The 15,395-nt window shown below is 36.9% G+C and overlaps 1 protein-coding gene across 8 annotated transcripts in view; it reads left to right on the forward strand.

Moving 5' to 3' along the window:
• Positions 1–15,395, forward strand: part of brd4 (bromodomain containing 4) — a 174,045-nt gene that overhangs the window by 77,409 nt on the left and 81,241 nt on the right. For all 8 annotated transcript variants that reach the window (XM_059992012.1, XM_059992013.1, XM_059992008.1 and 5 more), the window contains 3 exons: positions 3,822–3,960; positions 7,283–7,587; positions 8,280–8,690. In XM_059992012.1, coding sequence (XP_059847995.1) covers positions 3,822–3,960; positions 7,283–7,587; positions 8,280–8,690 — 855 coding nt within the window. The remainder of the gene's footprint in view (positions 1–3,821; positions 3,961–7,282; positions 7,588–8,279; positions 8,691–15,395) is intronic.

Raw genomic sequence — 15,395 nt, forward strand, 5'->3', positions numbered from 1 at the left:
CTGAAACTTATAAATTTCTTAGAAGAAATTGTAGGATTGCTGCTGGATTTAAGTTCCTGGCCGAGGACTAGAGCTTTTAAGGGGCAGGCCACTTAGGACTGTGATGAAGGGAAATGTCATAATTTGAGGATGGTGAACTTTCTTTGACTTCCCTATCCTGGAAAACTGTGGCTGTAAAACAGTAATAAACTTCTGGATATTAAAGGAATAAAAGGGCATGAAGATGTGCAACAAAATAATTTGGAGGTAGAAAAACGATCTTAATGAACAGCACTAGATGATCAGCTCCTAAATACATTTTTACATCGTTGTCTGGTGTAAGCCACAGCCTGGGGCAGCAAACGTTGAAGGTTTTCTGTAGGCCATCAAATGTTAGAGTTAATTTGGTCAAGGTGCGAATCAAAAATTAGAGTATGAAGGAAGTATAAAGCCATAATATCAGGAGTTCAACCTACATAGGGACCAAACTTGAGAACCAATAATGTGGAGAATGAATTAATGGAGTGCTTTTTAAGATTACGATGCAGATCAATTCTTTTGCTTCTGGTATTGTCCAGTGAGAAAGGACTAAATTAAAAACATTGTAGTTACAGAGCATTTCGGGAAGAGCAGTCAAAATACAGAACTGTCAAAGATGTATAGGTCTCCCTCACTATCTGAAGGTAGAGTGTTCCTATGAAACAGTTTGTAAGCCGAAATGTCGTAAAGTGAAGAAGCAATTACCATTAATTTATATGGGAAAAATTTTTGAGTGTTCCCAGACCCAAAAAATAACCTACCAAATCGTACCAAATAACACATAAAACCTAACATAACATGAACATATAGTAAAAGCAGGGATGATATGATAAATCTACAGCCTATATAAAGTAGAAATATTGTATGTACAGTGTAGTTTCACTTATCAGAATTGGGAAGACAGCGAGCTGAAATGGATTTGCAGAAAAGAATCGACACGTACACGCATGCACATGTAACTTCCTGCCCAAGGCTTCAAGGTCATGGTGGTCTTTGTCGGGGTAAACACACGAATAAGGCAGGCATCTTTTTCTCGTAAAAGCGGAAAATCCTCTTTAAACAGGTACTAATGTAGGTCTTTCGTAATAGCGAGCTGTCGTAAAGCAAATGTTCGAAAAAAGGGGGCCACCTGTAAAATATTTAGTTCAAATTTAAATTAGAACCTTAAAATAAATTACAAAGAATGAGGTAACAATGATGGATTGAGTAAATAAAAACTTAAGAAGATATTACAGTCCATAATGTCCAGTATCTAAAGATCTATACATAATTTGTAACAGTAGATGTATTTTTGGAATCCGAAAGCCCCAACAACAACACAGGTCCAACCTGTTTAAATATTTAAAATTAAATATAATGGATCAAAGGGAGATGTCTTAACATTAGCAAAACTGAAAAGTTTTGAATTAAATAGAAGATGAAAAACTCTTTGGTAATCTAGCAACTATTATGAGCACAGGCTATAAATGCTTCAGCAAATAGAAAAAAGTCAAGAGTTGCAAAAGTTAATATGGGTCCCTTATAGACTGATACAAGAGAAATTACATTGCATAAGGAAATGACAGAAATTATTTGAGTTCTTGTCTCCTGGGAATGATAAAAAGTACAGTAAACCTTCTTGAAATATGTGTGACTTGATAGACCCAGAGTGAATGTAGAGCTGAAAGAAATTGACCTCAGTTTAACAAAAGTATTAGAAACGTTAATGGAACTCTCATCTGGTAAATCTTGAGAACCTAAAGTTTTAAAAGTAAGTAGCTATGTAAATTATGTAAGTTTAAACTAAAATCAGTTCATCAATCCATTCATTCTTGAGTTGTTTGGAAGATAACAAATAATCTACCCCTACTAATCAAGAAAAATGAAAGAAAATGGGCATTAGAAAACAATAGCAACTCAAAAATCTGCAGATGTGTGAAATCCAAAGAAAACTTAGTCTGAGGTCAGTCATGGTAAAAATTTCTAGAGTATACTGTTGAGGACATAGTAACAAGGCAGCTAATAAGAACTTGGCAGAGTCAGTATGCATTTATAAAACTGAAAACTGTTCGAAAATTCCAAATTTTTAAAAGCTTGAAACAAATTAGAGTAATCCAGTGTGCCTCAGACTTTCAAAGACCTTTGAAAAGGTACCAGAAGCAAAATTATTAAGCATCGAAGTACATAAGATTGGATTACTATTAGTGTAGAATGAAGAAGGAGAAACAGGAAAAAGGCAAGAATATCTCAAGGATGAATGTTGCAGATCTTGCTATTTCTCATTCTTGAGTTTCATTCTTCAGCCCATTTCATTGGTGGGTTGAAAGGATCAAATGTATCACCTGAAGTTTGCTGGTGATTCAGAGCAGGACAGTATACTAGTTGTGTGGAAAATGCAGTGTAGCTTAAAGATGGTGACAGTGAGTGAATGGGCAAGGCTTGAAAAATGAAATGTGGAAGACAAGGTCATCTACTTTGCTGTCAGTGACTTTGAAAGGTCGCGATTAAGATTTTGATTTAGAGGCACCTTGTCTCTAAAATTGAATGTATTCTGAAAATTGACATGCTAATGCAAAAAATCCCCATGTTAGGGTTTCATTCCCAAGAACTGTTTGTAATTCAGAAATAAAGGCAGAACATGGGATAGGATGACAGGTGTGATTAGAGAATGGGCAGGTACAGGTCAAGCAGCTGCCAGCCAACCTCACTGATTTGTGTCAGCTCAGTGCTCACGGCTGTCCTGTGCTCAACCAAATACAACTTGTGGGGTGGGGGGATCTTCAGGAAGAAAAGATTCTATACAGCAGCCTGCAAATCTTATCTTGTTGGTCTCTCAATGACACAGTTTTGCCTGGAGCACAGGCCTAGAATCTTGTTTAAATGTTGTACTAGCTGTAGAGGGAGTGTGACAAAAGATGGATTTCTGGATGAGTCTCTCCTATGAGGAGATGTTTAGCAGGCCAGGCACAACCTTGAGTTTAGAGGTGATTCATTGAAATATTTGGGATTCTTTTGGCGCTCAAAATTGTAGGTGCATAGTTGGATGTTTTCTCTGGTCTGGTGGGCAGGGTTTTGGGAGCTTAAGAGCCAAGTATCACACCCTGAAGTTAAGGGGTTGACCATTACGTTTAAAAATGAGAGGGGAAAAAAAATCAGTGTTAAAGGATCTTGGGAATTTTCTATCTAAGATGCATGTGAATATTCAGTAGTGGAGTGAATTCAAGTCAGTTAATAATTTTTTTAAAGATATTTATAAGCCAGAAAAGTGGATCTGAACTAAAAGGTTAGCTAAGAATTTGCTGAATGAGAGCAGGTGTGAGAGGCCATGATTTGTGTATTTTATTCTGAGCTTGAACATTCCTGCTCAGTGACTACAATGATTACCTTTCGAAAAGGTTGCTACAAAAGATTGTAATAATGTGCCCTTTTTATTTCTCTACCCATAACCTGTGGTTCCCAAAACATTAATAACATATTTATTGCTATTCTAACTGAAATCAGTGAACTTCTCAAGTCAGCTGGACTCCAGGCCATTTCTGGCATTATGTTTTGTAATTGGGCCTTTAATTCATATCTGAATTCCTTTTTTAGTTGTATTCACATAAATTTTGAAGATGGCTCGAGTGTAATATTTTGATGATCAGAGTCTAATTTCATTTAGAAATTAAAGTGAATGGATTTAAATTGGTAGCAACTGTTCTGGAGAAATCCTAATTATCTTTTGCTATTTCCTTTCAGTAAAGTTACTCATCAATTGTGCTTTTATTGTTAAAGTACTAAATCAGCGTAATTGTACTAAATGTTTTTTTCCCTTTTTTTAATAGCAAGGGGATGATATAGTCTTAATGGCAGAAGCTTTGGAAAAGATATTTCTTCAGAAAATTTCAGAGATGCCACAAGAAGAGATTGAAGTACCTATACAGCCTGCCAAAGGATCACGGGGTAGAGGCAGAAAAGAAACAGGTAGGGTGTATGTATGTTACTTTTCAGCTATAGTGCTAAATTTAATATCATTGGTATAAATGTCAATCCAATGTAATCCATTATGTTGGAAGCTGTCAAGCAGTTGGTATTCCTAGTCTTACATACAGAAAAGCTTTATTTTCGGAGATGAAATACTTGGTAGAGTGATCTGGTTGCAACTTTAATTTAAAACATATTTACATGCATCTTTTTATGCGGAGAATTTGAAACCAACTTTTATTTCAATCAGTAGCTTCATTTAATAGAGTTGCTGGTGCATGTTGGTCATGAATGATGTTGAATAATTGGCTGCTTACTGGGTCTCATTTGAAGGACTGAAATTTTTCTCATGCAAGCCCTTCTCCTAAATTGAAACGTTGAGAGTTTGTGTTATTGCTACATCTGGTCTGTGAACCCAGTATTTAAGAACTTGACCTTTTTTTCTAAGGCAGGTTGAATAATTCCATTTTGAAAGATTTTGCAAATTAAAGTAGCCTTTAATTCAAGTCCATTAATAAAAAGCTGACATCTTTTAAATTTTAGTTTATTGTTCACAAAAGGTTGTTAACAATTATCACAATTAGTGGGACAGAAATTTAAATAGTGCAGATTTTCCATTCTAACTCTGGATATGTATAGATCTGGAAATTTTCATATTCCTCCCACTGACACAAATTAAAAGCATGCATGAAATGTGCTTGTATTATTTCTTCTGTGTTTTCCTAGTGAGTCAGAACAATCAAAAGGTCACCTAAATATTGAAAAATTATGAATTATAGTTTCGCTCATGTTTTAAAGCTAGCCAAGTGGCTTTGAACTGCTTTCTGCATATGAAGATTCTCAGGCACACTTGAGAAAAATTAGTTGATCTATATTGGCTCTTTAATTAGATTTATTTGATCTTTTACATCCTGCTGATCCAGGAGATGGCTTAACATCCTTGGAAGGCAAACACTAATCTTGTGATTCCACCTATAATGTTATCCTGACAGTCTTTTTACAGTGAACAAGGGCGGCACAGTGATGTAACAGTTATCCCAGCTGCTTCACAGCTCCAGAGATTCGGGATCAATCCTGACCAGTATTATCTGTGTGGATTATGCATGTTCTCCCTGTGAATGTGTGGGTTTCCTGTGGGTGCTGCAATTGCCTTCCACATGCAAAAGTGTGCTGGTGGGTAGGTTCAATAACTGTACATACTTGCCCTTTTCTTTCAGCTCCTTTCACTTTCTCCAGCTATACATCCCTTTTTGTTAGCTACGTGGATTGATCCACGCTCCAAACCTTCGTCATTAATGCTCACCATATCTTTCACGGCTTCTGAAATGTCCTTTCTCTTTCACAAAACAGAGGTCTTTCACTCTACTGCTATCCTCATCCACACCTCCTCCATTTTGCCCACCGCTGTCATCATCCCAACCTGTCTGCTTCTCCCTGAATATGCAAGGGCACCTCTTATCCTCACTTGCTACTGCACGAACCCCAAACATCCACTTACAATGCATCAGTCTCTGCAATTTCCACAATCTCCAGCTGAATACCATCTCACCTTTCCCTCTCACTCCATTTTCCTTGGGGATCACTTACTGTGAATCCCCTGTCTGCTTGTCCACCTCCACTAATTCACTTCCAGGCTGTTGTCCATGAAACCTGTTTTGCATGTGTCTACACCACCTCCCCCATTTCACTATTCCAACCCAAAACAGTCCTTCTAGTTGAGGCAGCACTCAGATGCCAAGATGTTGAGACCATTCATTATATCCAACTCTCCTGTTGCAGCCTCCTCTACATTGGTAGGACCCGACACAGATTGGGTGATTGCCTCGCACACCATTGCTCTGCCTGCCATTTCCTATTCCCATACTGACATGTCTATGGTCTCCTGACATGTCTCCTCTACTGTTGCATTGAGGCCAGATGCAGATTGGATAGGCAGCATCTCGTATTTTGTCTAGGTAATTTCCATCCTGACAGCATCAACATCAATTTCTCTAACTTTCAGTAACGACTCCCTGGCCCCCCACTCCTGTTTTCTTTTATCCATCTTGTTCCTTTACCCCATCTCCATGCTCCTCCACCTCCTACCCTTTTATTATGACTTCCAGCCCTGAGAGAGGGTCTTGGCCCGAAGCTTCAATGGATTTCCCCTGCCCTGTTGAGTTCCTCCTGTATTTTGTGTTACTTCAGATTTCTGGCATCTGCAGTCTCTCTTATAGCTGTGTATACATTGCCCCTAATATAGATACATGGCAGGTAAATCTTATGGGAAAGTGGAATTATTAGTGATGAGAAAAGTAGTATTATTTTATATGGGTGGCATGCATACAATGGACTAAATTGCTATTTTTTTCACTGTGTGGTTCTGGTAATGAGATTTAACTTGAATAGTAATAGGCAGAGTTCTAAAAAGCACTAAAATGGGTTGCATTGTAGAATTACCCATTTTAGGCACATCATCCCCTTTTGGTTTCATGAAGTTTATTTTTAAGTGACGTGAGTTTGCTTAATGTTAAACTTTGGTTTGTGAGTCCGCTTATTTCCACATCTGTAAATATCTATTGTTCATGAAACCTGGGTACGGGTAGTTGGGAAGTTAAAATTAGTTGTTGGGGGAGACTATTAACTTAAAGTAGTGGCAGTGGAAACAGATTGCATTTGAAAGTGGGTATTAAGTAGATATTAAAATTAGACAGGAAAACAGTGAGTGAGACATGTCATTACTTGGAAGGGCACCTACCTGAAACCAGTTCTTTGTGCTGCAGTTCTGCAGGCTAGGGCCTTCTCTGGCAAGTCTTCTGACTATCACTGAAACAGACCTCGCCACTGTCTAAATAGCCATAATACCCCTGACCACATGCATGTTTACGAAACTGGTGTTCAGGTGCTTGCATGATGTTAGCTACTCTTGTGCATCCTTAAGAACTTGCTGCATTGATTCATCAAGTGCATTGAGATACCAAAGTTTAAAACTTCCCCATACATGCAGTAACAGATTTTTTTTATCTGGAAACTGATCATGCTGTTTCATTAGAATTCCCAGTTTTTCCACTTAAGATGGTTACACTTCAGGCTGGAACAATTCCTTCCTCCGGTATCCCACCAGAAGTGATTTTTTTTTTCCTTTTTGGTTTAAAAATTAAATTTCTTTGCTTTTGCATCCTCCTTGACCAAAGAATGATTTGTACGCTGAGTTTTGTCAGTCCACTGAATCTTAATGTTGTTATATTTTAATGTATATACTAAACTGTGGTTACTGGAAAGTTTAAATTGAGTATCCATCACTTTGAATATTTAATATAAGTGACTTGTTTTGTTTTTTTAGTTCAGTCTAAAACAAATGTGTCAACTGTACAGACTGCCTCCCAAGTGACAATGCCGGTATCGGCACCAGCACCACCACAACAGGCACCACCCCAGCGGGCACCCCAGGCATCTCAGCCTGCACCATCGCAGCCGCAGCTTCCATCGGTATCTGTGCCAGCACCCACACCCCAGTCATTTCCTCCTGCGACTCCTGACTTGATAGGCCAGCCACCAACAACAACAGTGTCTCCACATACTTCTGCTCCCCCAATGCCAACACTCACGCCAACAACTGTGATGGCACCAGCTCCACAGCCTCCAAAGGTAATTCACCTCTTGAGTAGCTTTTTCACGAGGATGCCTAAACTCACATGTGGTTCCAAGCATATAGGATTTAATGGCTTCGTATAATTTGTGGGAGTGGAGGCTAAGCTGCTTTGATAATCATTGAATTACCAAATTGAAGACTGTTGGTTTATGTTAGTCGCTTTTTTCATGTTTGAAAATAATTTACTGACTTTCTCCCATGAATTTTAAGGAAGAATTTGAGGAAGAAGATAGTGAGAAAACAGAGGGCAGAATTTATGGATATATAGTTATAACATTGATTTTGCTCAAAGCATTTAATTCTTTGCACACACCTCATTCTCATTCCTTTTGCTCACTGGCTTGATAGCTTATTATTTGAAAATTCTGATTAAAATTTTAGAATATTTAAGAAACATCCTGCCTGTACAACAACACATTAGCAATGTTGGGGTTTATACCTGTTACTATGTCACGCCTTTCATTCTGTTATCAGAAATTGGCTTCATTCAATCTCTCCTGAAGTGGCCAAATCCTAAAGTCCATTATATGGGGAAAATTAGGAATTTGAAGCAGTGAGGCCCCCTTTAGAGGTCAATAGGATGTTAAATTAATACTCTTTTCATTTGTCATCAATGTGTACTGTTTATTTGCTAATTCCTAATAGGCTAGGATAGTTGAATCTAAATTGTTCTTTTTTTATTTTTAAGCATAAAAAGGGTGTGAAGAGGAAAGCTGATACAACAACTCCGACAACCAATGTTCCAGTGAAGAGTCGAGAGTCTTCTCCGTTAATGACTGAACCCAAACCTGCAAAGATTCCTTCTAGGAGTGGCAGACCTCCAAAGCCCACTAAGAAAGAGGCTCCAGACTCCCAACAGCAGCCACATCTTGAGAAGGGTGGGGGCGGAGGTGTTGGGATTGTAGGTGGTGGGGTTGTGGTAGGCAGTGGAAAGGTTTCGGAACAGTTGAAGTACTGCACTGGCATTCTTAAGGAAATGTTCGCCAAGAAGCATGCAGCATATGCCTGGCCCTTCTACAAACCTGTGGACGTAGAAGCCTTGGGACTGCATGATTATCACGACATTATAAAACACCCCATGGATCTCAGTACTATTAAAGTAAGCCTACACTTTGTTTTTTTTCTCAGTAGTAGTGTTTGGATTATGAAGCACCATTGAATCTATAGATTAGTTTGAAGTGTCAGTCATTTTGAATTTTTATCAGTGTTTAAAGTGTTATTTCATTGTCAGCCTAAATACAATGATTGAAGGGGGGGGGGGCGAGGATAATTTGCTTGATGTGTGACCTTGCTGCACTTTACAATATTATAAATACTTGTGTGGTCAATACAAGAAGGTAAGTGAACCCGAAAGGTCATAAACACAAGAGGTTCGGCAGATGTGGGAAACATTACAGGAGTAACTCGGCAAGCCAGGCAGCATCTGTGGAGGGGAATAAACAATCAACCTTTCGGGCCAGGATCCTTCATCAGGTATGGCTTGGCTTCTGCCCCCCTTCCTTTCTAGTTCAGATGAAGGGTCTTGGCCTGAATTCCCAAATGTTTATTTCCCTCCATAGATACTGCCTGACTTGCTGAGTTCCCCCAGCATTTTGTGTGTGTGTGTTGCCTGAGTCCAGAATAACTTTAACCTTTGTATCTTCTAGTTTGGTGAGATGATCTGATGTTCTGCTAACTGGAGCTTAAAAGTTAATTCTAAGTGATATGCATTGGTCAACAAAGTAGTATTTTAAAAAAAGATTATTTGATGTAAAATTTGGGGCAGAATTTACTTAACATTATATTTTAAAAGGTCTCAATAAAACATAGCAGAACCAAGCTTCATAATTTTAAATTAGAAGGGCATGTTAAGGACAGCAGCTCTATAGGCCATCTGGTAATCTGGCATCTAGGTTCCATTGTTTATTGGAAAGCTAACCAAAGTAACTCCATTCATTTGTAATCTCATAGCAAATGTAAACAGAATTAAATCAACAAGTTACTAACTTTAGTAAATTGTGCATAGTTTGAGGTTTGGCGATTGAATGAGGACACCTGATTTGATGGTGCTTCTCTGCTTTCTGTTATTGTTCCTCACTAAAGCTACTTAGTTGAGTAATTAAATGTGATTTTAAAATTCAACATTGAGACAAATTGGTAAATAGTTGTGGTCTACTTTTCAAATTAAACATGTAAATGAAGGAAAGTTCTGATTTGCAGTGGGCTTCAGCATTCTTAACTGATTAGTGAGACAGTTGATGCATTAGTTTTAGTTTTTCCAAAATTCCTTAGACTTGTGTAAGTTTTCATTGGAATACCGGTTTTTCCTCTAGTTAAAAAGTAAATGAAGCAAAGCAAGAAATTACAAGCCATTTATTTTGTGTTGCAAGGGAAATTTCAGAAGCAATTTTTTTTAAGGTGAACAAGCAGTTAAGATAAATTCAATTCAAGGAAATGATGCAGAATCAATATGGTTTTGAGAAAGGTAAATCATATTGAACAATTTCATTAGAGCTCATTGAAGAAAAGCTGACTCACATTGATTTTTTTTTGTGTGTAAATAAAACCTCATGGTTTTGTAGTCCTCCAGTACAGGTGGCATGGCAGTGCAGTGGTTCAATTCCACTGCTGTCTATCAGGGGTTTGTACATTCTCTCTGGGAATGTTTGTTTCCTACTGGCACACTGGTTTCCTCCCACATTCTAAAGACATAGGAGTTGTTGAGTTAATTGATCACATGGGTGTATTTGGGTGGAGTGGGCTCATTAGGCTGGAAGGGCCTGTTTCTGTGCTGTATCTCTAAATAAAAAGTAAATATAAATTTGAACATTATAGATGAATTGGGGATATATGATGATGATCCTTAAAACATAGTGTTAAGGTGGCATATTATCCATAACTTTGGTCTTTGGGTGGTGTGGTGAGGGTGGGTGCATCTGGCCTATTCCTGATTCTAGTCCTAGTTTATCCAACTCAGGCTTGCCTAAATTTGTTGCAGTCTATTGCTGGTTTGTTGAAGTATAACTTATTTCTGAATCGATTTGTTTAATTTCCTTATTAATAATTAGCATTATTTTATATTGTTTGGGATTATGGTGTGATGATTTATAAATACAAATATTCCAACATCTGATGTGAAACACTGCAGATTTCAGTGCTTAATATTATTGTGTTCAGGGATCTTGTTTAAATCTGCAACCCACCCCAACTCCCTTTTTACAAATATTGAGCATGCTGTTGAAGTATTTGATTGGTTCTCAACATTGCCTGTGTGTTAGATGGGATAATTATTTTGGTAATCTAAACTGTATAAGTTATGCCAGTGAAGCTAGGAATATCACATAAAGTCATTGCACAGAGTGAATAATTGGATCTTAGAAGCCATTTTGGTGAATTAAATTGAACAAAATTATGCAGAATTACAATTAAGTTTGGTGTCTTTGATGTAATGGATAGGCTCAAGTATGAAATTCCATTCCACTGAATCCATTATTTCAGTAATATGTTGCAAATTATTATTCTAGGATAAAACTCCAACAGAAAATAAGAGAATGAAGTAGAAGTTGTCCAATCAAGCCTTTGGTCCTTCTCTGCCATTCACTGTGATTACTGTCTTCACTGTCATCATTTTCTCCCTTTCTTTCCATAGCCTTTGCCTTGCTTGATATCTGCATTCTTTCAGAAATGTGTCTTGCTCCACACTAGTACTAAACAAGCATTCTTTACTTAAATTGCTTAATATTATGAAGTTATTTTAGATTCACTGATACTGCCTCCATGTCTCTCTGGGATAGAGAATTCCAAAGATTCACAAATTCACAAAACTTCTCCCTGTTTATTAAATGGGTGACCTCCATTGCTTAGCTTTATATTACCATATTATGAAATACCTTCTCAGCATTCATGCTATCAATCTCCCTCAATATTTTACTTTCAAGCATTGCCTCCCATTCTTTTGAGCTCCATGAAATGTTCTCATCAGCCTTCTGTTGATTCCCTCAACCCAGTAATAAATCTAATGAGTCTTCTCAAATAACTTGAACTGCATACACAATCTTGTAGAAGTAGAGAGATTGAATAGGATAAAGTACAGGTATTTCAAAGGTTAGTAGTCTTTATTCTTCATTATTGTTGAGATAAGCAATATAACAGTGCTAATGTTTTGTCAGGTGTCTACTGGATTGTAAATATGGAAAAGCTGTGAAGTGGAAACATAGGCTAATCATCTGTAATGTAGTTAAAATGTAAATGCATTTGTCTTAGACTTTGGTATATAGGGATTAATTTACATTGATACAATGTTCAAAAAGCCATTTGGGGTTTGCAAATACTTAAAGAAATAATTAAGATGCTTGATGGTGTATTAATACATATTTATGATGGGTTAACTGCCTCTTCTGGTGCAAAACAATATTTTCAATTTATAGTTGGGTTTTGTCTTAGAATCTGCGTACACATCAATTTGTAGATAGGACAAATTTCTAGATATCTTTTAAAAAGCTTCATGGACCATTGGCCTCTCAAAATATGGGATAATTTACCAAATTAAGTAAGTTTCTTAAGGCTAGTTACTTCATCCTCAGCATTATGTTTTAGGAAAAATGTAGAGGTGAACTGAAATAAGCTATCATGGTATAAGGCATAGGAATTATAAATATGGAAAAACAGTCTGATAGAGGGAGGACTGTGAGTAGATTTAATAGAAGTATTTATTATGTCTTTTGACTGAATGAGTGAAAATATTTTCTCCTGGCAGAAGAACAAGAAACTGAACAATACAGATTTAAGGTAATTGGCAAGAAAGACAGAATTGAACCAATGCTGTAGGGATCTGTGATAACTAACCTCAAAAATTTGGAAATAAAGCTGCAAATTGAGCATAGGCTGGGAATGTGAAATAAAAAGTAAAGTTGCAGCAATGGGCAACATTGTAGCAACATTCTAAGGAGCTTATTATTAATCTACTTCCTAAGTTTACTAATTTGGTCTGAATATTGATATACAATTTAGTGTTTGATAAAGTTTATGAATTTATAAATGAACGTTTGACAACAGTCTCCTGCCCCAATTAACTGGAACCCATTGTATTGCCCCACGTAAGCAGCTGTCCCAATTAACTGGAATCCACTGTATTAATTCTCAGAAAAATAAAGTTCAACTGCAAAGCAAGCTGTAGTTCCTATAAATAAACTTTATAAATGTTTATAAAGTTTTGCAACTGTATAGCTCAATAACTTAGCCTGTTTTCCCTCAGTTTCAAAGCATTTCAGAGAATAACAGTCCAGAAGGGATTGAACACACTTGTTGTAATGCTTACGATAGCTATCCTTTGTCACAGCTGGAATAATTATCCTTGAATATTTTCATTAATGGAGAGCTGTAAAGTATGAAACGAAGCAATTGTCTATTTTTTGGGAGTCCATTGATCCTATCTACTGTGTATCAATACATGTTTTAGTTAAGTTCTTAAACTTCTGAAATAGGAGTTAAAGCTATTTTGATCACCAGACATTGGAAATAAGGGTTGGTCAGGGATGTGGGTTTTTTCCCTTTCTCTCCAAATTACATTAATCTCACAGATTAAATGTCAATTAAAACTAGTAGAGTATAATATCACAAATATATAACAAGCTACTGTGTCTAAAAAAAAATCTTAGTCCCTGATACACAAGGGACTTTACTGGTTGTCTTTATTGGCTGTCTAGAATGTGTGATGTACAAAAGTCAAATTAACCGCAGTGAGTGTATTTGTTACAGGCACTGGAACAGCATTTGGTCAGAGTTAAACATTGAAGTTGCTTTGGACTGTTGCTAATATTTTAAGGATTACTGTTAATGTTGCTTAAAATTTAACATGTTGAAAACTATTTTTCAGTTATTAGAAAGGTTAATGAGATTCCTTAAAGGTGGACATTGTTCTGATCTTATTATTGTATTTCAGATTAGTGACTAATTCATTTGTAGTTTGGTAGCAATTCTGCAATAATTACAGTTGCTGCTATAATTACAATTCTAGTTGTAGCAAAAAGGAGACTTCCTGGCTACCTGTTATTTCAATCTCCTTGTGTTTTTGTACCCCAATACACCATCTTTTGATGTTTTTCTTTACATTTAGTAATTTGAACTTTATGGTGATTCAGAATCACGTTTAATATCATTGACATATGTTGTGAAATTTGTTCTTTTGCAGTGGTATTTTTTTGTATCATTCTGAATCCCAGTATATCATTTAAGTGCAGTTGGGGTAGCTTTTTCTGTTGAAGGATTGCATTCATTTGATTTTGTAACTTAAGATCAGTATCAAGTGAAATTATTCACACTGGAAATTTGCACTGAAACACAATCATTAAATTTTCAAAAGTGGAACTGATAGAAAATTTAATAGGAACTGCAGCTTGCTTTGCAGTTGAACTTTATTTCTCTAAGAATTAATACAGTGGATTCCAGTTAATTGGGACAGCTGCTTACTTGGGGCAATACAATGGGTTCCAGTTAATTAGGGCAGGAGACTGTTGTCAAACATTTTCTGACTAGTATCAGTTGCGTGCATGTCATATGGCGTTAGACGCTACACAGTGCTTAGAGCAGACAGTTTTTAAATAGTGTTAGTTGCATGTTTGAGTTCAAAAAGCAGTGATTTTTGTCATTGGTAGTTAGTGAGTAATTAACATTCAAAACAATTCAGAACTGTTTGCTCACTGTGGTTTCAAGCACTCAGGCTTGGAGATACCAGAAATGCCAGGATTGAAAATGAAGCAATTCACTACTTCAGCAAGTTAGCAACTATGAAGAATTTGTAGGTATTAACAGTCATCTTGAATGTTACAATGAAATAAAGATTTGGAGGATACAATCACTGTTTGAAGGCAATCAGCTATCTGCAGTAGGCATCCGGATTGATTTTGTTCATTTAAAGTTGATCAAAAGAACACACCAACAAAAACAGAATTCCTGTGTTGATAACTATTAGGAATTAATGCATACGTTTTATAGTACTGTTGTAGTTCTGGTAGCATTTTTTATTCTGTATTTTATTTAGATGCACAATTCCTTAATCAGTTAAATGGTAGTTTGTATTTTTATACTTAAAATTATTTCCATGAAACTTCAGTTACTTGGGACAGCCACTTAATTGGGCCAAAATGTTTTGGTCCCATTGTATCCTGATTAACCAGAATCCACTGTATATTTTTTCCTACAGTGAAACATAGAAACATAGAAAACAGGTGCAGGAGTAGGCCCTTCAGCCCTTCGAGCCTGCACCGCCATTCAGTATGATCATGGCTGATCATCCAACTCAGAACTCTGTACCTGCTTTCTCTCCATACCCTCTGATCCCTTTAGCCACAAGGGCCATATCTAACGTCCTCTTAAATATAGCGAATGAACCGGCCTCAACTGTTTCCTGTGGCAGAGAATTCCACAGATTCACCACTCTCTGTGTGAAGTTTTTCCTCATCTTGGTCCTAAAAGGCTTCCCCTTTATCCTTAAACTGTGACCCCTTGTTCTGGACTTCCCCAACATCGGAAACAATCTTCAGAAGTGAATAAGATTACAATTTGCAATTCCAGAAGCATTAGCAAAGTGATAAAATGTTGCAGTTTTATCACCAGTGTAGATTGCTGGCTCATAGTCTTCACTACGTGCAGCATGACTTTTTACAAAATGTGAGAGAACCAGTTAGAATGTTTTAACTACACTGAGGATTTCAGTTGTTTGTTTTCCAGTCTCCTTTTTTATAAAAAAGGAAGCACCCTTTCATAGCTCTTTAGTTCACTGTTGGAAGTAAATGTGCATGCTTGTGGCAAGTTTAGTGCTTTTCTT

The sequence above is a fragment of the Hypanus sabinus genome, chromosome 16 (assembly GCF_030144855.1).
Source record: "Hypanus sabinus isolate sHypSab1 chromosome 16, sHypSab1.hap1, whole genome shotgun sequence".
Lineage (NCBI taxonomy): Eukaryota > Metazoa > Chordata > Chondrichthyes > Myliobatiformes > Dasyatidae > Hypanus > Hypanus sabinus.